This window comes from Colossoma macropomum, unplaced genomic scaffold, assembly GCF_904425465.1.
Source record: "Colossoma macropomum unplaced genomic scaffold, Colossoma_macropomum, whole genome shotgun sequence".
Lineage (NCBI taxonomy): Eukaryota > Metazoa > Chordata > Actinopteri > Characiformes > Serrasalmidae > Colossoma > Colossoma macropomum.
In genome coordinates, this window is record NW_023494809.1 from 16,958,956 (window position 1) to 16,980,659 (window position 21,704).

At 36.7% G+C, this 21,704-nt stretch overlaps 1 protein-coding gene across 3 annotated transcripts; it reads left to right on the top strand.

The window, feature by feature from the left end:
• The first annotated feature begins 715 nt into the window (after positions 1–715).
• si:dkey-118j18.2 lies at positions 716–18,877 on the top strand. Of its 3 annotated transcripts, XM_036558288.1 has the most exons (7): positions 716–814; positions 920–1,022; positions 1,334–1,394; positions 2,243–2,313; positions 2,989–3,148; positions 9,658–9,787; positions 17,408–18,877. In XM_036558288.1, the coding sequence occupies exons 4-7, from the start codon at positions 2,294–2,296 to the stop codon at positions 17,614–17,616; spliced, it is 519 nt and encodes a 172-aa protein (XP_036414181.1). In that variant the 5' UTR covers positions 716–814; positions 920–1,022; positions 1,334–1,394; positions 2,243–2,293; the 3' UTR covers positions 17,617–18,877. The 3 variants fall into 3 exon arrangements, with proteins under 3 accessions (XP_036414181.1, XP_036414180.1, XP_036414179.1); XM_036558287.1 differs by having other exon boundaries at positions 717–1,022; positions 2,247–2,313; XM_036558286.1 differs by having other exon boundaries at positions 718–1,022.
• Positions 18,878–21,704: the final 2,827 nt, after the last annotated feature.

The window sequence follows — 21,704 nt, forward strand, 5'->3', positions numbered from 1 at the left end:
AGTTCCGTTCGTGGGCGGTCCGTGGATGTGCAAGAGCCAATGAGAGTGATGCATTTTATGAAACCACGCCCACATCGTACCATCGCCCTCCTGGGAGGGAGCCTCTGTTTTTACGGAAGATTGAAATGGGAAGTTTGATTCAGTTTAACAAATCAATCCGAACTTGATTCAATGGATCAAACGCCCACTTTAATGATTCATCGATTCACTAGTCAAGTCAACTTTATTCCTGCCTACACATACAAAGCTATTTCAGATTCTGGAAATTGTAGTTTTGCTTTAATGTCATTCTGTGCTTCTAAAACACCATGTTAACATCGTGTATGTATCCCACACAGTCAATAGACTTTAACATTGGCCACTGTCTTTTTGACATTATCCACTGGCTTACATCACATTATAGACATAAGTGACTCTGTTTACTGTACCCTTGACGTGTCTTCCTTGTATTATAACTACACTACAATGTCTGTTGTACGAAGTTGCACAAATATAGTTAATTTACTTGAATGTAACTGAAAACCTAAGCAATGCTAACTCCAGAGAGAAAATGTAAAACAATTCAAAGATGTTGTTTTTAGTATGTGATATTATAGGATTTTAAGCGGTTAAATTGTCAACGGTCATTTATTTGAAAATCATTAGAATCGGACGCCACCAAGAAAAGTTCGATTCAGTTGAACTTGTGAGTCAATTCCCTTCAGATCGATTCCCCACAAAGAGCTGATTCAAAAGAAAGGTTCGTTCACGAGTCGGCCGTCGCTAGTAGCAAGTACGCTAGCTGTACAGAAAGATGCGTATAAATGTTATTTAGGTAATGGAAAAGTGAATAAAGCAGAAGACACGTTTATCCTTGCAGCGTTGGGAGTTAAAACCGCGAGAAATTTGACTGTTATTATTTTTGTTTTGCTGGTTTTAGTCCCACAAACCTGAAGCACATTTTTCGGTGGGCAGGCTAGTTAGCTGGCATGCTAACGGTCTGTGCGTTGTGGCTTGTAATTAGCTTAGCAGATCAGCGGAAGGTGAGTCACTTTTGTTTGCTCAGAAACTAGCTCACTAATTTTATTAACGAAAGTAAAGACTTACTGTGTAATAAACGCCGAGAAGTATTGAAATAATTCAGTGATAAAGGCAAAGACGTTTGTAGCTCTAGTTTAGCTGCTTGAACTGAGCTAACCCTGATAGCAGCGTAAGCATAGCCAAATGTAAATAAAGCAAATAAACAAATATGGATTAACAAATGTTCAAAGTTCCTCGTATATAGACAGTTAAAAAGCATTTATCTGTGTCTTCTAACTCAGAGCATTGTTTTTACTCTGCACATGGTAAACAGATATTGTTTTGAGTACTGGAAGTCTATAAGCTGTTGAAGATGGACAGTATGGAGTGAAGAGGTAAGCTAGTTAGTTTATCACGTTGCTGTTGTTATCATCATCATCATCATTATTATTATTACTAAATAACTTATTATTTTGTAAACGTCGAAGATAGACATTACAGAGTAAAAAGATGAGCTAGTTATTATTGCAGACAGATCTAAATAGTAAGGCAGTTTATTATTCTATAAACAGTCAGAGATGGACGTTAAAGTAGAACTTAACCGATTTTTAAAAATTCGACATGGTTAAATAGTTCAGATGTGAACAGATCATTCAGAGTGGTTTGATGTTAAATGCTGCCAAGTCAGAATTGTTCATAGAGGTGGTGATAGGAACCAGACACCTGAAAAGTTTAATGCCTCCCTCACAGGAATATATCACATGAAATTGTTAGATTTACCCTGCCTGGTGTCTGAGACATTGTTTTATTATAGTTTTGTGATAAAGGTTTGGCTTAAAATTGTTTTAATTCGTTTATTTTAATCCATTTATGCCAGAGAAGTCTCTTTAAAGAAAACGTAGTATCAGATTTATGACTGTTTTACTATAATTAACATTACATGCAAAAACTTAGAAGGCCATGTAGGTTCACTGGTGGCTTTGGATAGTAAATAAAATGGCTATATTTGTGTTGTAAACATCATGGCCCCTGGTTCCTATCACCACCACTGTAAAGAAATCAGAGTCTGCAAGTTTCTTTACAATCAGCCACTTCACATCAAAGCACTCTGAATGAATATATTTACATGAAACAACTCTGAATACTCTTAAAAAGGGTAAATCTGTTTATCGATGCTGTTCAACAAACTGCCAGACTTTTAATCCAGAAAATTGTATGTGTTTCCTTGCTGTTTTGATTTCAGCCAGACTGACTGCAGATTGATTATGAAATCAGATTTTTACTGAGGATAACTATGGAGCTGTACTGGTACATGTAAGTCTTGGAAATGCTAATTTTAAATCATTAAAGCCACTACTGTTTATTCATTTGGCTAGATTTTTAGTCCAGAATGAATTTGCCATGATCTGTTAATAAACTATTTGTTAGATATCCTGGGCTACATCAACCCATTCATGTGAATTAAATTTATTATGATGAGAATAAATTCCACAGAACTTGTTCTGATTGGATTTAAAATATATATGTAGCTCTATCTTGGATGAACATCGAACACCTATATTTTTTGTACTTTTATCCAAGGCAAATGTATACAAAATTTGATTTTAGATAGGTCTACCTATAATTTTCATATTTTTTGTTCATAATCAGATGTGGATTTTCTATCATTTGTTAAATAGTAATAGTATTATATTTGGTAATAGTAGTTTAATGTGAATACAACGCAGAATTAAAAAGATAAGTCATTTTTTTTAGCCATGTAGTTTAATCAGCAGCAGTTTGTTTGTTATTGAGCAGTTAAGTGTTGTGAAAGATGTGCATATAAGAAGAAAGTATGAAGTGGGAACCTGTTCTGAGAGCATGTATTACTCATAAATATGTAATATAATAGTAGCGTAATAATAGAGTGTTAATAAGTTAGCAGGTTCTTATGAATTGTGTTCATTGCCCAAAGTTAATTTTTGAACTTTTTTATGTTCATCTTTTCAGAGTTGTCATAATATTTATTATGATAAAGATCTTCTTCTACATCTGCTGGTACCGCTCAAGACAGAGGCAGCTTGCTGCTTACCTCAGTAATCCCCGCAATGCACAGATCGTTATTGTGGGTGGAAGAGCCTATCTACACCAGATGTGTGAGAGACAAAATGTAAGTATTCTACTGTTCCATCTGGAAATTACCCTGCACTGCTGCATTGCTTTCACTGGTCTGAGTAATTCAGTTTCTAAGTTTCTTATCAGGTCAAAGTCCCAGCCAAACTGAACGTAAATATTAGAGTTGGCACGATACCACTTTCTTTTCAGATATTGATACCGATACTGAGACCTTGAATATCAGCCGATACCAGTACCAATTTCAGGTTTTTTTTTTTCTATAAAAACTGCTTTAGCTTTGAAATGAGCTATTTTTAATTCAAGTACTTCGCTTATAAAACGCCATACTCAGACAGCTTAAACAACACTGGAAGATACAGAAAGAAAAGAAATAGCTAACAATGTGACAGATTCATAGTGTTTTATTATTATTATTATTATTATTATTATTATCATCATTAATTTAAACTACAAACAGTCAGACTGTTATTTTTGTTTTACAGATTAGGCTCACTAACCTCAACCACATTTTTTTTGTTTGGCAGGCTAATTAGTTGGCATGCTAATGGTCTGCGTGTTTTGAGGTGTAATTAGCTTAGCAGATTGAGTTTTGTTAGCTCATAAACTAGCAGACTAATTTTTAACAGAAATAGAGTCAGAACTGTATCATAAACCATGTTAAATATTAAGATAATTTAGTCATAAAGGCAAAGAAATTGTAAATGTAGTGTAATACTCAGCAAGTTACTTACTGTTCTGATGCTAATGTCAAACTGTAATTAGATGCTGTCATTATCACATGTCCTACTTTGCTTTATGTTGCGCTAAAAGCAATTTCAAGATGTTTCAGGCTAGATGTTTTGTATGGGATTTGTTCTTTTTAATCTTTTATATCTGCAGTTTCTGCTAATGTCAGTCCAGTAATAAATGCACTTGTACGCAAAAATTTGGCCACCCCTCAACAAATTCTGCACAATTTCTAAGCAAAATTTTCTGGGTCTTAGAGATCACTTATTAATAAGTGTTGAAGTTGTAAAATGTATAAATATGATTCTCAGGCTTTGAAAATATCCTGTATATGTTATTTTGTTTAGGTAAAAAAAGGTCATATTCTACACTTTTAAATTATTTAAAATACAAACTTTGACAGAGTGTCCAAAGTTGAATAAGACCAGTTGAAATTTATGTTTAAGTAATGATTTATAAAACAGGATTTTATTTGAAAACATATGTAGATTGATGCATGTTTCCAACCTGATGTACAAACTTCTGGCAGTCAGTCACTGTGATAGGCTTAGTTAACCAAGCTCCAGAGCTAAATCATGAGTGGGGGCATCTGCAAAGGGACTGTGAGGGGCCTCTGTGGAGAGAATCAACAGCAAGTTACCAAATAAGGGTTAAGAAATCTGCAGATTAATAAAAAGATGCATTCAGACTCTACTATGTCTTTCAGCTTAGCCTATTATACTACCATTTGTACATGTTTCTGTAATGACTGGCAGCAAAAAACAAAGTGAAACTGAACTTTGTGTGCACTGCCTCTGCTTCAGTTTAACTGTGATTGCTTTTGCCACCTCAGTATAGAAGCAAGTACAAATTATAGTGGGTTATGACCCCCTGATGCCGGGCCTGTGTAACTTATTTCAACAGATGTATTTCATAAGGAATCTAGCCTACTTCATTAAAACCATGCATGTATTCAGTTGAAAAATCAATTAGGCAACGTGATAAATAATTAAATCACTAAAGTAATTAAAAAATTAATACATTTTACAAGTGGACACCTAATATCATGTGGCTCTGCTGAAGGGATACACTGTGGCACTTCCGGTGATGTAGGTCTGTTTTCTTGTTGGATTGTTGTAAGTAATTTAAAATGAGATCAGGACATTACATTCCTCGCAAAAAATAAACCAGACTGACGCAGGTAGTTATATTGGCTATATTGGACAGGCAGACTCATCCTTCTCTTTTACTATATCTTTACTTATGTACATTTACATTACCTTTTTTCCCCTGTTTTTATGTATAATATAAAAAACATAAAACACACCATTTAGTAAGCCTGTTAAACCAGAGAGTCTGTAGAAGAGTTTCCATGTATGGAAGAATTTCCATGTATGGACTAGGGAGTAAATGGCGAATTTTAAAACTTTAATGTTTACATACTTTACTATTAACTCATTTATTTAAAAAAAAAGATTAAAATTCAGTTTTCCATGGTGTTCCTTTATTCTAGCTCCTTGTTGTGTGTTTTTATTTATTTATTTATTGATTTATGTATATATGTATGTATATGTATGTTTGTATATATAAATGTATTTTCTAGAGCCTGTGAAAAGTCAGCAGTAGCCAGAACAGCAAAACTGCGTGGAGTAGTGCAATAATAGGGGCCAAGCACTGAAGCTGCTTCTGTTGACAGCTCAAGCTAACCAACATATATGGCCTGCCTGCAGCTATCCAGTTCATATACATGATTCAAACAACACACAACATAAAGCTGGTAGCTCACAGTTTATAAGGTTTTTTTGTGGTTGAGCTAAGCACCATAAGCTAATCAGTAGCTAACAAAACACATTTGTAGGCTATAGCTTAATGCTACTCTACTGAACAGAAGCAACATGACGTTTATAAGAGTTTCAGAATTGTGTTCATTTAAGATGTAAACTTCGTTTAGGATGGTTTAATCTTTGCTGTATCGTTTTAGCAATGACTCCGGTGCGCTTGGTTAAAATTAAGTGAAGTCAAAAACTTGGAGTTGTGCATCACAAAGTAGGGCCGGAACAAGTTGTGCTATTGTGCCCTCATGCGTACAATTTAAAAGCGGCCTTAGCGCAATAAAAACCTGCCTATTTAAATATCTGTTGTTTGTCGACAATTAAATTTAATTTTTAACTAAAACATTTGTTGGAACGTTTAGGTTTTTGCCAGTTAAGTTATTCATTAACATCTCTGTATAATATACTACTACAGTGACACAATAATGTTATTACATAATGCAGTTACAATAGTACAAAGATGCTTTTAGATACCATTACAGTGTTGCTGTTTCAGTGCGGCAAAGATTCGATTACATAATTTGATACTGTTGAGGACTAGAATTTGAAGTAAAGAGAAATTATGTTTGCAGTTTTTTTCCTACACAAAAGTATTTTATACTAAAAAACAGAAGAAGTTGAAAGAAGTAGACTTCTCTCAAGCGTAATTGTGAAACTGAAAATATGTCAAGAACATTAGTTTTGCTGTACCTTGTCAGATACCGATTTGAAGAACTGCTGTGTTCTACCTTTTTCTCAAGAAATTTAGGATAAGCTGTATTTTTAGGTCATCAGAGATCTCTTATCACAGGAAATCCTCAGTTCAGCAAACAACACGCAAGAGTTAAAGAAGTTGCACTGATATAACTATGCTACTATGTGAAAGATTCTTACAGACCTTTTGTGAGGATTTTTTATGTTGGTGGATCAATCGCTAATCGTACGTGTGTCATTGTATAGGTTCAGTGAAGTGTATCACAGTATTCTTTTTTTTTTTTATCTCTTGATCTTTGTCTCATAAAGATCGCCTTATATGATCTTTGTTTGACACCAAACAAACACATCTGTTGGGGAAACCTCTTGAAACAACTCAAATGTCATTCTGTGGTCTCTGAAACATCTGTAATGCTGCGTTTACATGAAGGCAAACCGGATGTTCCATTGTTTTCTGTGCAACGGAAAATTATGCCACTGCCAGCTGCAACATTCCCATGACCGCAGTGGTGAGCGGAACGTTCCGTCAAGGGTTCAGATTTCCTAACTTCTGCTGTCAGCAGCAGCGGTGAAATAAACAGATTTCTGCGGAGTCACAAATGCCGAACTTCTAATTGTTGAAGTCCAGGATCAACCTGTATTATACAAAAAAAAAAAACTAAAGAACAGACAGCATCTTCCTGAGGAATTATCATTGCTGAAGCTCTCCTCTGATAATCGTCCATTTTCCCCGGTGTCACCATGTGAATGCAGCATTAAATTGGAATGGAGAGCGAAGTCTCAAATCTAATACAAGAAATACTTGCTAATAGTATATTTAGATCTACAGCGCTAGGAAGCTAGATAATTTAATGATTATTCAATACTATTTTAGTAAATGCAAGCAAGCTGCCGCCGCTGTTTTCCATTCCTGCCAAGTGGCTGAAACCTGGTTAGACTACTGCTTATATTCACAGCCAGTGATGTATCTAGAACCTTCAGAAGGCCTTGAGTGACTGTTTTCTAACCCCATTGTCAATAGAAATGTGGTTAAATCCTCTGTTACTTCCTATTTTTGCTGTTAGTTAATCTAATGTGTAAGGCCTTCACTGCAGCTTCTGAAGTTCCAGTTTAGCTGTAACTGCCTAGGGACCACAGAGAAAAAGTCCTGATTGAACAATTTTTCATGGAATATTTCAAGAATCTAGCCCCTTCGTTTCAACAAAAAATGTAACAATGAAGTAGCATTATTACTACAGTACTTGCTGATTTTAAATGCAACAAGCATGATGATTGTTAAATAAAAACTACTTTTTTTTTGAAGGTCTAGAAGGGCCTGATGGCTCCCCTCTGCAAATTGGCTATGTGTGATAAGCAAATGCAAAGCAAATGCACAAGCATGCAAGCACACAGTCATCCTGAAAGTGAAAGTTTGTAAGCTACTTGGCCATGTGATTGTCTGACATTTGTTTCGGAGGGTTGAATTAGCCATTGTTGTTTCTTACTTCCTCACCCAGCATTGCCACTTCTCTTAATTATCAATTGAGTGATTCATTTAGCTCATCAGGGGTTCCTTGCTTATGTAGGGCAGACAGAATCACATAGATTTCACCTTGAGTCAAATTCTGGCAAACCAAATACAGTGGAGAAATTGAAAAGTATGGCTTTATAATGCCGTCATTCCAAAATTCTTAATTGGCCTTTTTATCTGCAATTAAAATAGCCGCTGTTGTAAAGAACACGGTTGCTTTTGCTAACACAGCTCACACAGCCCCATGCTCTGCTGTCTGCTGAGAAAATGACGCTTTTTATTAGGTAGTGCTAGAATGTGGTTGTGTGTTTCTGTAGCTCCTTGTGGTAGGACATTATTCAGTGCTTTTTATAGATTGGACATGATTTTAATACAATTGAAAATGTGGGATGTTTTGGGGCTGGAGAAAACTTGCTCATGGACTGAGTCTGGCCCACAGGCTTACATTATTATTAAGTGCCATCAAGTGGATTCTAGCTCCTGGTGACCATATGGATAGTGTTTCTCCAGAATGTCCTGTCATCTGTTTGGGTCTTCAGGCTTCTTAATGGCTTGTTTATGATTTCTCTGATTGTCATCCTCATCTAATTCAACTGTTCCAAGCATAACTGTCTTTTCTAGTGAATTGGTTTGGCTTGTCATTGCATAATATGTCTAAATAAGAGCTTCAGTTTGGTTATCTGGCCTTTGAGTGAGAAAGGAGACTTGACTTGGTCCCAGATCCCTTTTTTTCTGGACGTAAAGTGTACTCTTTTTATTGTCCAGTTTGACGTCCATAATCACAGAAAATACCACAACCAGCACAATTCTGATCTTTGTTTGTAGAGTCATTACATGTGAAGATCTTTTCAAGCTCATTCATCCTTGTCGTATTTCTTGACTGCTAAGCAGGCAAAAACTGTCCACCATTTAAACATCTTCACCATAAATGTTTGTTACTGCTCTTTGCTCTTGTCATAGCCTTTGTTTTCTTCATGCTGAGCTGAAACCCCATGGTTTCTTGCAGACTGCAAAGTCTTGATGTATGATATGAATTAAAAAGTAGAGAACATAAATTTCTTACTGTGCTAGAAATTGAAGACTGGTGCCTGGTGACTGATGTGTTTAGGATGTCAAGTCAAATCAAATTTATTTATATAGCACCAACAGATGTTGTCACAAAGCAGCTTTACAGAGACAGATAGTTACATAGATACAGGGGGACAGATAGTTAGTTCTGTTATGGGTGACCGAACAGAACAGAGAGTTGGCAGAGTGCAGCGGTAGGCCTGGCTATGGCAACATAACTAAGAGGGAGAGCCAGAAGGTAACAGGACATGAGGGCTCCCTGAGAAGTCAGCACCCCTCTGCTCCATCGTGAACAAACTTGAGTGAATGCATAAGAGCAGTGGGTTGACAGCACCAACATTTCCAGATTATCATAAGACTCTCTGTCCGTGAACCCCCAGATCTGCACCTATTTCTAACAGGAAAACTAATTAACCAAAACTCGACTAAACAGGTACGTTTTTAGCCTAGACTTAAAGATGGAGGCTGCGTCTGAGTTACGAACACTGACTGGTAGGTTATTCCAAAGCTGGGGGGTGCGTTGTGTGTATGAGATTGAAACAATGAATTAGTAGTTGGAGCAACTAATGCAACTAGTGTTGTTAAGAATCTGTTAACATTTCTGTTCTCTCACCATCAGTTTATCGTGTTTTCATGATGAAAAGTGGCAATTAAGATCTTCCATCTCAGTATGTTTTATATTTGACATCACTGTGTGTGGGTGATTTTAACTCCCACTTCTGCTCTGTTCCACAGACATCAATCTGGCCAAGCTGGTATGGAGTGCAGGATGACGGATCAGTGGGTGAACCTTCCGCCTCTCTTCCACCAGCTTCATCCCTCTCTCATCTAGACATGCCTCCTCCATACGAGGCTGTGTCTGGAGGTAAGACCAACAGCTCCAATAACCTCTGAGATAAATGTCTGCTTTTGGTGATTTCAGAATGCTGTCACAGCCTCTCAGGGTCTGTATGGGGGTCTACGTTTTAATTCCTCATCCCATAGCTACACAACACACTATTTTAATAGTAGGTACTAGGGCTGAACGATATGGCAAAAAAATCGAATCGCAAATTTTTCTGACCAATTGTGATTACGATTTGAAATGTAATTACATGTCCATAAATATTTGAGTATCATAACCGTTACACATAAAAACGATCAATTGGAGGTCCTTGAGTTGTAGCAGAATGTTAAATTATTCAGTATTTTGGCTTTATTTTACCCTTGTTCTCATTAGTGCCAATTAACATAAGTTATAGGGTCACTCGAATCAAACTGATTCATAAATTAACATAATTAAGGTATAGGGTCACTCAAAGCAAAATGATTCATAAATTAACAAAGTTATAGGGTCACTCAAATCGAAATGATTCATAAATTAACAAAGGTATAGGGTCACTCAAAGTGAAATGATTCATAAATTAACAAAGGTATAGGGTCACTCAAAGTGAAATGATTCATAAATTAACAAAGGTATAGGGTCACTCAAAGTGAAATGATTCATAAATTAACATAATAAAGGTATAGGGTCACTCAAAGTGAAAATGATTCATAAATATTAAACAAAGGTATAGGGTCACTCAAAGTGAAATGATACATAAATTAACAAAGGTATAGGGCCACTCAAAGTGAAATGATTCATAAATTAACAAAGGTATAGGGTCACTCAAATCAAAATGATTCATAAATTAACAAAGGTATAGGGTCACTCAAAGTAAAATGATACATAAATTAACAAAGGTATAGGGTGAAATGATTCATAAATTAACATAATAAAGGTATAGGGTCACTCAAAGCAAAATGATTCGTAAATTATTATAATAAAGGTATAGGGTCACTCAAAGCAAAGTGATTCATAAATTAACATAAAGGTATAGGGTCACTCAAAGCAAAGTGATTCATAAATTAACATAATAAAGGTATAGGGTCACTCAGAGCAAAATGATTAGTAAATTATTATAATAAAGGTATAGAGTCACTCAAAGCAAAATGATTCATAAATTAACATAATTAAGGTATAGGGTCACTCAAAGCAAAATGATTCATAAATTAACATAATTAAGGTATAGGGTCACTCAAAGCAAAATGATTCGTAAATTATTATACTAAAGGTATAGGGTCACTCAAAGCAAAGTGATTCATAAATTAACATAAAGGTATAGGGTCACTCAAAGCAAAGTGATTCATAAATTAACATAATTAAGGTATAGGGTCACTCAGAGCAAAATGATTCTAGTTTAAAGTCCAAGTTAGCTAAAAATCCAAAATATTCTCAAGTCTGAAAATCTGACTAACCAATTCAATAGAATGATCCATATAGGCAAGAACTGTTTCATTTACTACATCACAGTAAATGCAAAAATTAATGAATGAATTCATTTTAACATCATAACTATTTTCTGAAGTTGTGTTCTGTCATATACAGGGTTTACAGTCTTTTGAACATGAAAATCTGTGAGGAATTTTAGGTGTAAGAAATTTATAACAAAGCTCAATCCCTAAACTCTTTGCTAAGCCTGGGGACAGCTGGCTGGAGGGGATTGTTTGCAGAAAGTTGTAGCAGTTTACATGGCCTTAGGTCATTGAGAGGTTAAAGACATCAACATAAATCTCTGCTATTTTTATTCGAGAGAGTATTTTTGGCTGTATATCGAGCTGTGCACGTGGTTAAGTGGGGCAAATAAACAGAGGCAAAGGGTAGAAATGCCCCCATATTCAGTGTTTTTGCCATTTAAAACATGAGGACAGAGGCAAAAAAGTGCCCCTGTGAATGTAATAAATCAGGAACAAACTACTAAATGAAATAAACCAGTGGGAACGAATATCATCGCTTTGCAGACTTCACCAACACCATTTCTATACCATTTTCAGTAAAACAGAAAAGACATTAAATCTGAATGCTTAATTTTTAAGCTTAATATTCAGTTGCAGTGTTATGTTTTGCGAAGTGCCCCCATTTGTTTATAAAATATCCCTGCATGTCAGCCAGTGAGGGCAAAAATTGCCTCGGATTGAGACCAGCACATCATCCAAATTTAGATTGATGTCTCTTAATTATCAGGTTTCAGAAGGGACATGTTGCAAAGACTATTTTAGCGTGCCACGCACCAGATTGTAAGCGGAAGATGTGTCCAAGGGGCAGATGAGTCTCAAACTTGGAAAAATAACAGTCTTCATAAACTTGTATGAAGTTTAGTTGGTAGCATGAGTGATTCACTGATGTTTATTCACTAGTCTTGTGGGGCTAGACATCATCTTGCAATGAGTATACACGTCTCAGGACAACTTGTTACGCCTAGGACGCATTAAGTCTACGTTTAAGAACAACTCTCTATAGCAGAGTTTGTAGTAGTCTAAAAGTGTAAAACTGCATTGTATAAAGTAAAAAATATATTGTTTGAATGTATTATATGCTTCAGATGTCTGTGTTTAGGCTAAACCTAGAATGAGAAAGTGAAAACGAACCACTGTCAGCTGTGCTAGGTGGGTAAAAAGCCGACTTAAAAGTGAACATGAAGTGAAGAGTACATTAAACAGTGAAATACAATGCATATTTTTGTAATTATGAGAATACATTAAGTCTATGAAATATTTGAGCATCCATGGTTTATTTTATCAGAGCACCTTGAGAGCGCTTTTGCATTCATGTTTATGCGTAACAATATACATACATTTGTTTACAAGCCTAGGTAGCATAACACTGTCATCACCTAACATCTTGTTTCTTAACAACAGGTGATATTTGTGACTTTTCAGCTAACTTATGTTACTTATGAGCTAAGGACAGGCTTGTTGTCTGTCAGACAGTGTTTATGAGCACAGTACCCCTACTTTGACCTCCATCTTCCTGAGATGTTGGATTGGTTTAGAAGTTTCACACTCAATTTGTTTACAGCCCCAATAAGTCTTTGTTCCCTCCCACATTTAGCCAAAATTTCTCATGATTGTCCCCAGACATTCTCATTATGACACCCTGCGAGACTCTTTCACCAGTGTGGGGAGTTTTGGAGCCATTGAGTGGACTGAGAACAGCTGGTGAAAGCTCTTTTTCTCTTATACTGTGGCTTTGGAACGTTTAAAATGGCCAGCTTCTTTATAACTAGGTGTGGGCGTCATGACAGTGTTATCGTTTTTGTGATGAATTATGTCTTTCCTGAGTACAAAGTGGATAACATCATTACTTCTAGAACACTGAACAACTGTGTGGATCATTAAAAGACAGATTTAGTCCAATTATAAAGAGCCTGTAAACAACAACTACCATCGTAACTGCATAAACTCCATAATAACCAAGTAGGTGATTGGATGGCTGCCCATTATGACATCATCTTGTTTTATGAATTTATAACAGAAGTGAGAAGTGCAGACTTAAACCTGTCACTACGGAATGTAAATGTAGTTTATTATGTAATTACATTGAAATGTTCTATCAAATTAACAGTGATAAATCTAGACTAGTGGTTTCAAACTTCAGGGGGAGACTCAAGGTTTTTATTTTTAAACAGCGCGGAATGCTGGATGTAATCAGCCGACAGGATGTGGCTGTGACTATGTTGCATTCAGAGCGACACAAGAACTAAAAAAACCTGCCTGATCACCATTTCCTTCCCTTCTGGCTAACGGTTCACGTTCTGTAGTACATGCTTCTACAAACCAGGTTTCCGCATTATCAGTAGATAACTTCAGCTGACTCTAGTAAACGTATTCTTTCAAAAAGAAACTTAAGTAGAAGTGCAGTGGTATCAGGTCAAAAAATATACTCTGCAGACTCAAAGGCAAAGGTTAAAGCAGAGAGTCTAGGCTAAAGCCACAAACAACATAACTTGTTACTACTTAAGGTGATCTAAAGTGGGTTTAGTTTAATAGTATTATAGTTCCAGTAAACAAATATGCATGTCAGAATGTGAAAATGTATCTTCTCTGCTGCATTTTAACCTCCATCTCTGCTGCCTTTTTGCCTCCATCAGTAACACTGTCATGTACCGCAGAGCTGATGAAATAATTGCACTCATGTGGCCTTGTAAGTTTCCAAACCTACATATGAATTGACATTATGCCAAGGAAATGACTTGGCAACAATGGCATTTGTGTTTTCTGCAGGTCATTAAAGTTTTCTCATAAGATGGAAACAGGAAGGTAGACGTCATGGATAGTAGTCACTTGCTGGCTGGTTCATTGATAGATTATTTTAAAGTTTTAAGTGCGTCACAAGATGATAAGTTTTGATCTTTGGATAGGAGTCAGCATTGTGATTTGACTGTGTAACCACTGGAGAAAAACACAAAAATGTCCAGTACACTGGCTTCTCACAAATAGTTCTGCCTTATATTTTATTTTTTGTCATTTGAATTATTGTTGTAGCTCAGTTCAGAATTTTTCAACCCTGCTCCTCAGGAACGCTTGACTTGCATATGTGACATCTAGCTGCAACACCGCAGAACAAAGCCTCGGCTTGGGCGCAAGAAGCCCCGGTTTGGGCGGAAGTTAGCCAACTGGCTATAGATTTATCTAAGTGAACTGGCTTGCTGAAGTGTTGGGGAGAAAGCTCACATAATCAATAGGTAAATGTTTGTTAGCACAAAAAATTTGTTTCAGAGAAAGTACGCTGTAGACTCCCAACCTCTGGGCCATGTGTCTGTACAGGGCTGTGGGCTGTTTGATGCTGGTCTGCAATAATGCAGTGCAGTACCATGTAGGGGTAACATCACGTCTGTGTATGGCTGTGTGTGTGTGTGTGTGTGTGTGTGTGTGTGTGTGTGTGTGTGTGTGTGTGTGTGTGTTTTTTGTGAGTTGCTGTTGGCTGCTTTTAGTTGATGGCTAGCATAAGAGAAGAAGAAAAAATAAGGAAAATGACATTAACAAACTAAAAAAACAAAGCTAATGAACAAACTAACACCCCTACAAACTAAAAAACCCAAAAACATTGAAGACAAAAATGAAAATGAAACAAGAGGAAAGAACATATTCAATATAAAACAACTGCTGATAGCTACATAAAATAGAGGTTGTCACTAGAGGATGCTAATGCACCAAATTCATTTTGGACCGTTTGCGGGGAAAACGATAACGAATGAGGCTATAAAGACGTACAGTCACTTCGTTTGAAGTTGAGACTTTGCCCAGCCTAAGCTTGGCTGGATAGTACTGGCATATTTTAGTGTTTTTATACTTTTAACACACCTATTTAAGCTCAAGAGTAGCTTGCCAATAGCTTCTGAGAAGTGAGGACCAAGGTTGGGGAATATATCAAGAACCAGCTAGTTGTAGCATGTAATTCAGCTGTACCTGAAAGCATGATTCATAATAACAATAGTCAACACATTACTAATTTACCTCATGAAGCACGTTGCTTCATGTATCTCTAAAGGAGCTAGAGTAATTACTGAGCGAGGGATGATGTTGAGGAAACGAAGGAGATAAATCAAAAGGGTGCGGCGCTACCACATTGATTTTGGAATGTTAAGATCTATTAAAATCACTGACAATGTTCAATAAAGTTATTTTTTGGCCAAAATAAAGTTATTGGGCTATTTCCAAATGTGAAAACAACAACACTGAATTCGATTAGTTGATTAGCAACAAAAATAAACAATTCTATCCTAGATCTGTCCTATCAGTGTGAGATATAAAGTAAATATTGAAATTAACTCTGTAAATGTAGGTATTGTGATATAAACTGAGTCGTGTTCTACAGTTTCTCCTTAGGTTGAATGAATAACTGACTCTAAATGTAGGTATTTTATGAGCTGTGTAGTAAGCCTGGGCGATGTTATCGGATATCGTTGTTGAAGGGTAAGTAACCCGATGGCAATATGTAGAAGGAGAAAAAGAACAGAGAGAGAGCTGGATAGGACTCCATTACTATTAAACAGCTTGTAAATATTGTAGCGTTTTATGCTATTGAAGAAGACACAGCAGTTTCTACCAAACTGTTGAGCTGTATCTGGTTCTAGCTTTGCCTCATACATGGAATGGTTCTTCCGTCACTCTCAGCCTCGCTACCTCTTGCTTGGCCGCCAAAGAAAAAACAGCAGAACAACTAATCCAGAATAAACATGTAAATATTTTCTGAAATCGTTGCAATGTGTTGGGAAAACTGGGGTTCACGTTTAAGAACACACTCCAATAGTGAGTTTTTTTTTGTTTTTTTTTCATCTGTATGTCTGAGAGAAGGGGTTGTGGGACTGTTCAGTTGTCTTGTCCTCTCGGCTTGATGTTATTGATAAGCACGATTTTTAAACTAGACAATATCATGCTGTTAAAGAACATGTTTGGAGGACTGCATGCAATCTTGGAAAGCGAAATGATCTTCAAACTAGAGAAATAATTAATATTTCTCATATTTAGATTAGATTTAGATTTTTTAACTTTGTCATTTTATGTAGGAAAAGTCTTATTCCATTTGCAGAGAGTTTTGCTTGTTTCCCAGTTTAATAAGACATTTTCACTAGATAAAATGATTTAAGTAAAAATCTAAAGTAATAAGTTAAATCATAAAAGGCAATTCTGAATCACACTAAAATAACAAAAAAGAAATCAAAGTGGGCTCAATTTTGAGATTTAATCATGCACTCAGTCATTTCCCTAGAAATCGTAATCAAACTGAATCATTATGAGGTACAAATTGCAGCCCTGGGGAACCATTGGGGCCCCAAAGCAAGCAAACCTAGAACAAACCTGTTCCATTGTTAAACACAAGCAGGCTTGTATGTGTAGGTGTGCAGTGGCTAGCAGAATGCATGCAGGTTTCCTGAAGTTGGACAATATCTCATATTTTCGATGAGTCACTGAGCAGTAAAAGCAGCAGTGCAAGTGCCGCGATGCAGGTCAGCTTGTTTATACCAGCTCAGGGACAGCATAGAGCTCTGCAGGGTGTTTTCCAGGCCGTGCCGGTTGTGACATGTTTCTGAGTTGAGTGGGCTGGTGCCTCTGCTTTCCACTCTTAATATAGGGTTAACCTTTATGAAGTGTTATGTGGTAAAAGAAACAAAAAATTGTAGTTTAGAACTTTCAGATCTGTATAGTCCTGCGTACAGTTGCATATATAATCTGTGGAAGACCTTTGCTGCCACTTAAAGGAGAATTTTTTTGAAAATAAGTAATTATTTTAAGATAACTAAGTCATTACTTTGGCACTGCTGCCACAAAAGTTTATAAAAAATGTGTTGGCTATTTTTTCTCCTCTCCATGGCAGGAATGGACTTGGAATCAAATAGGAAAAATTTGAAATTGTGTACTATAATTTGCAGAGAAATATATTTAAATATAGAAAAATACATTTAAATGCTATATTTCACTGTGTTCCCTGTAGAAGATGTTATTTTCAATTAAAAAAAACACATGAAATTTGATCAGTGATGTTGAGACTTTAGCATAAGACTTCATGTATTATGTTATTATATGTAAATAACATAGAAATACAACAGTAATAGCTCTAGACAACTAAAGGTTAAGTATGTCATTGTATCTCCACTATAACTCTCTTTCTTTCTTCTCTTTACAGCAAATGACTTGAAGCCTCCTCCATATAGTGAATACGCTCAGAACGATGACACTGATGCCTCTCTGAGCATCGCCATCCCCGAGGGAAACGATTCCAGCACCATCACTGATGACCCACCTCCATACACACCCAGCGCTGTCTCTCCAGCCAGCCAGCAAGCAGACACCAGCATTCAGGGCCAACTGGAGGCTGAAGGCAGATCCAGCTAGTCTTTTTCATCGCCAACTCTCAATTTTGTCCACTTCTGAACACAGCAAGGGCTGTATTTATCCATGCAGAGGTTTCTTTTCAGCCCCAGCTTTGAGTTACGGTCTTGATTTTTTTCTTAGTTTTCTAATCCAGGAGGTAATGTTGTTGGTAAGGGTGTTGAAATAGGAAAATTGTGATGTGGTAAGAACAATCAAACAGATCTGGTGCCCTCCTGTGGTGAGATGTGGTATTGTGTGACCTCCAGTGATGTAAAGGGTGCTTTTAGCTCACCCATGCCTTATTGTGGTTTCCTCTTATATAACCAGCATCATGCTAGCACATAATTATGTAACACACGTGCACATGCAGTAATCTAGTCCTATAATGCATTTTTTTCTGACTTTGTTGGGAATTTTTTTATTTCTTCTGTGTAATCCTGAAGACTGATGCCATGGATTCAGCAGCCTACAGCTTCCAGTCGTAGTGGCTTGAATTAACTGTACATAGGCTTGTGGATTGATCAGTGCCATTTCAAAAAAAAACAAAAAAAAAAACAGATTCCTCAGAGACAATGTTGTAGACACGTAGTGATAATGTTTTCTCTCTTGTCTAAAGGCCCAAAGGGAGAGCATTATGTATAGAGGTTTAACCTCACCTTCATACATAACCTCAGTTTGTATGTGATGACAATTTCAAAAAACTATCCCTCAGCACTTTTATGTCTTGTAATTGCCTTACTTTTGTCTGTTTGTAAGTGACAAGTATAATCATCGGAGTCAGTGTGGCTCTTGGCCTAATGAAGTTGTGTGTAAATGCAGGGAGTTTGACTCCTACACTCTTTAGCTTCTGGCTTTTCAGGTGACAGTAATGATTTTTATGCATTTGGGCCACAGTACCCACATAAATGAACTCTGCTTACTTTTAAATAACTTAATTTTTTTTGTCTGTGTGTATGGTAATGATGTATGCCAAATATGTGATCTAACATGTTTCGTTTTCGTATTAATGTTGTTGTGTTTTGAAGAATGTATGAGGTCAACTGTGTGCAGTTGTGAATTTATCAGGTTAACGTAATGGGATCAATACGTTTTTTTATTAAACTATCAAGATAAAAGAAGTTGATCTGTGTCTACTTGTAGACATTGTATCTCCCTCATATCTCACAGTATAATTTGACATCATTTATTTGCAAAGTCTTAATACTGCTTTATTGTTGTTACTGAATAGTACTGTACATTAGGGCTGTCTAGATTATTTGATTAAAAAATGAAACAAAATGTACATTCTTGATGAATCAGCTCAGTAATTAGTTCACATTTAAATGATAGGGTTTTCACTGTGTTTGGCAGACTGAAGATTCTCCACAAGCTCCTTAGCACTCAAACCGCTTTTGTGTGCATCACTGAAAGAGAGGAAACCCACACCAGCAGGATCTTGTATAAGTTTGTAGTTAAAAGTTGCATATATTGGAAGTAAAATTAAATGTTTGATGTTACAAATTGTATGTATACTAAGTAAATGTGTATATGAAGTAAAAGGTTTCATTTGACTAGGCCTAGGCTGCACAGCTCAGTAGCTAACAGGCTAACACTACTCCGATAATATTCAGTTTGGCTTTACTGAAGGATTCATTCTAAAACTGCAACATGACACTTAAATGTCTGTTACAAGCTTCGAATGTCTTTTTAGGTGCTAACAAAATACTGAAAGCTCCATAGAAGCACTAACAGATTGGCATAGTCATAGCGTACTTAAGCTATCGATATAGTGAAGATGTATTAAACCAGGAGAGGCTGTGCATTACTGTGACTTTATCATGGAGTGTTCTTGGCCACAATGTGAAGGAGAATAAATCCCCCTTACTCAGGGTAGAATCAATGTAATGCATTGGCTTTACCTGCTCCGTGTTGGTCCGGTGGGGGTCCTGATCATTGAAGAACAGGGTAAAAGTGAACTAACAAAGTATGCAGAGAAACAGATGGACTTCAGTCTGTAACTGTAGATGGTTATAATGTTAAAAAAAAAATAAAATAGACCTTTTTAATGTTATGTGATCGGTGTACAATGATAGACTAACTACTGTAAATGAACTACATTAGTTGATAGAAGAATTGTTTAATATTAAATGGGTAGAGAAGGCAGTACTGTACAATTTAGTGACAAAAAGCTTTACAACCTATATCTAATAAAATAAAAAAAGCAAAGTAGAAGAAAAGACTGGAAACAAACAAAACAATTTTCACCTTAATTTCCTCCGAACTTAAAACACCATTACGCTGACCTACATGTCTCAGATCATCAACTACATTTCGGCTAAGGGGGGAACTGTTTTGGATTTTTAGCCAAATTATCACGTTAAAGAAAGAATAATGTATTTTAGTGAAAAATTTATTTAGGCATCAATAAACCGAGTTCATGACCAGCGAGGTGTAGGACTGTTCCCCGTTAGGAAGACACACTCCAAACTGAGTGGTATGAGGAAAACAGGAAAACCGACAAGATGGCTACCAAAGAAGCCCACAAATTTTCTCCGTTAAAAATTACAGTAACCATTGTATTATCTTAGTTCAATGTCGTTTCAATGCATTATGGTCCTTTTCTTCATAACAAGCATTACAATTACTAGTAGTATGCTGGTGTCTCTGTAGCTAGCTAGCTAAATTTCCCGTTCCACCTTAAATGTTGCAGCAGTTCTGGCGCTTCAGTCGTCAGAACTGCTGCACTATTTAACGTGAAACTGGAGAATTCGAGTGAGAAGCTGGCGAATATCTGACTTCAGCTTCATATCACTGAAGAATTAGGGGTGGGAGATACTAAATAGTTGTCACACCCCCCTCTTTGAAGGCATATGATGCCCTAAATGAACTAAAGACCAGCAGCGGGGTTGCTGAACTTTACTGCTCCTCTGCTGTCACTGCAGACTGGCAGGGTCGCCTATAGAGCAGCGCTAGTAGCCTGTTAATGAAGTAAGCTAATGTTCTTCTTTATTTGAGGGTCCCATTCTTAGAGGAAGATTTCAACCACTACGCAACGAGACATTCAACAACAAGGGGTAGGCGGTAAAAATAAGACATGGGATTAAGACAAAGTTCCTGTCCAGGACTCAGCTTTACACAGCAGACAGAATACAGGAGGGAAAATGTCCTCAGCCTAGATCATGGCTCTTATTGTTAGCTAGTCTGCTAGGCTCACTCACTAGCTATAATCAGAACATTCTCTACTACAATCGCCACATTGTAAAACCTAGCCCCGCCCTTCAAAATAAAGGTCCCATGTTGACCTGAGCATAACAAATGGCAACATTTCCTATGAATTAAATAGGCTGAAATAAGCATAAACAATATTTTTCTTTTTTTAAACTAAACAGATGCAGACATGATTGACGTCGGCATATTTTATTTTAAAAAATCAATTCTGGGATCAATAAAGAGCATTTAAGACCGGCAAGATATAGTACTGTTCCCTGTTGTGCCTCATTAGGGCCACTAGAGGGCAGTAAAACATCATGTTTGAATTAGGCTCTGTTCTCTTGCCCAGGGTTAAACGGAGACACCAGTATCTGTTTCTTTTAACTTTCTTTTCTTATCAGAAGTTGCACCTCATGTTAGTTTCTTTTAGCAGCTGTATAAACTTGCGTATTATCATATGCATCACTCTCCTGAGTCCTTGCCCTGTGTTGTCCTGTGTAGGCTGTTAAAATCTCGGCAGAAACAGGAGTGGGTGGATCCTGCAGCAGGCAAGTCTAGATATAGTGTTTGCTCCCACAGTAAGTTAAGCCTCTACTTTTGCTTTGAACTGCTACATCTGACTCACCCACGGTGGTGATATACGCTGCCTATCAAAAGTCCGAGGATGCTTTGCCTTTTTGGAAATTTCCAAATAATGTTTCTTTTCAGTTCAGTAAGTAATCTGTGCAAAGGTTTTGTTAGTGCTGAACAGCTGTGTGCTCATGCTGTGGGTATATTTATTATCTCTCAGCTTCATGTTCATCAGTGTGTCTTCTTTGGCATGAAGAGCAGGTTTTGTGTAAATAATGATGCAAAATTTGACTGATGTTAGAAGCACATATTGAAACTCAAAGGTGGATTAAACACCTAAAATGTGTGAG

Coding starts and splice junctions, on each gene's coding strand:
- si:dkey-118j18.2 (XM_036558288.1), top strand. CDS start 2,294: ATGGAGCTGTACTGGTACAT. Junction 3,149..9,657: donor AGATGTGTGAGAGACAAAAT/GTAAGTATTCTA, acceptor TCTGTTCCACAG/ACATCAATCTGGCCAAGCTG. Junction 9,788..17,407: donor ATACGAGGCTGTGTCTGGAG/GTAAGACCAACA, acceptor TTCTCTTTACAG/CAAATGACTTGAAGCCTCCT.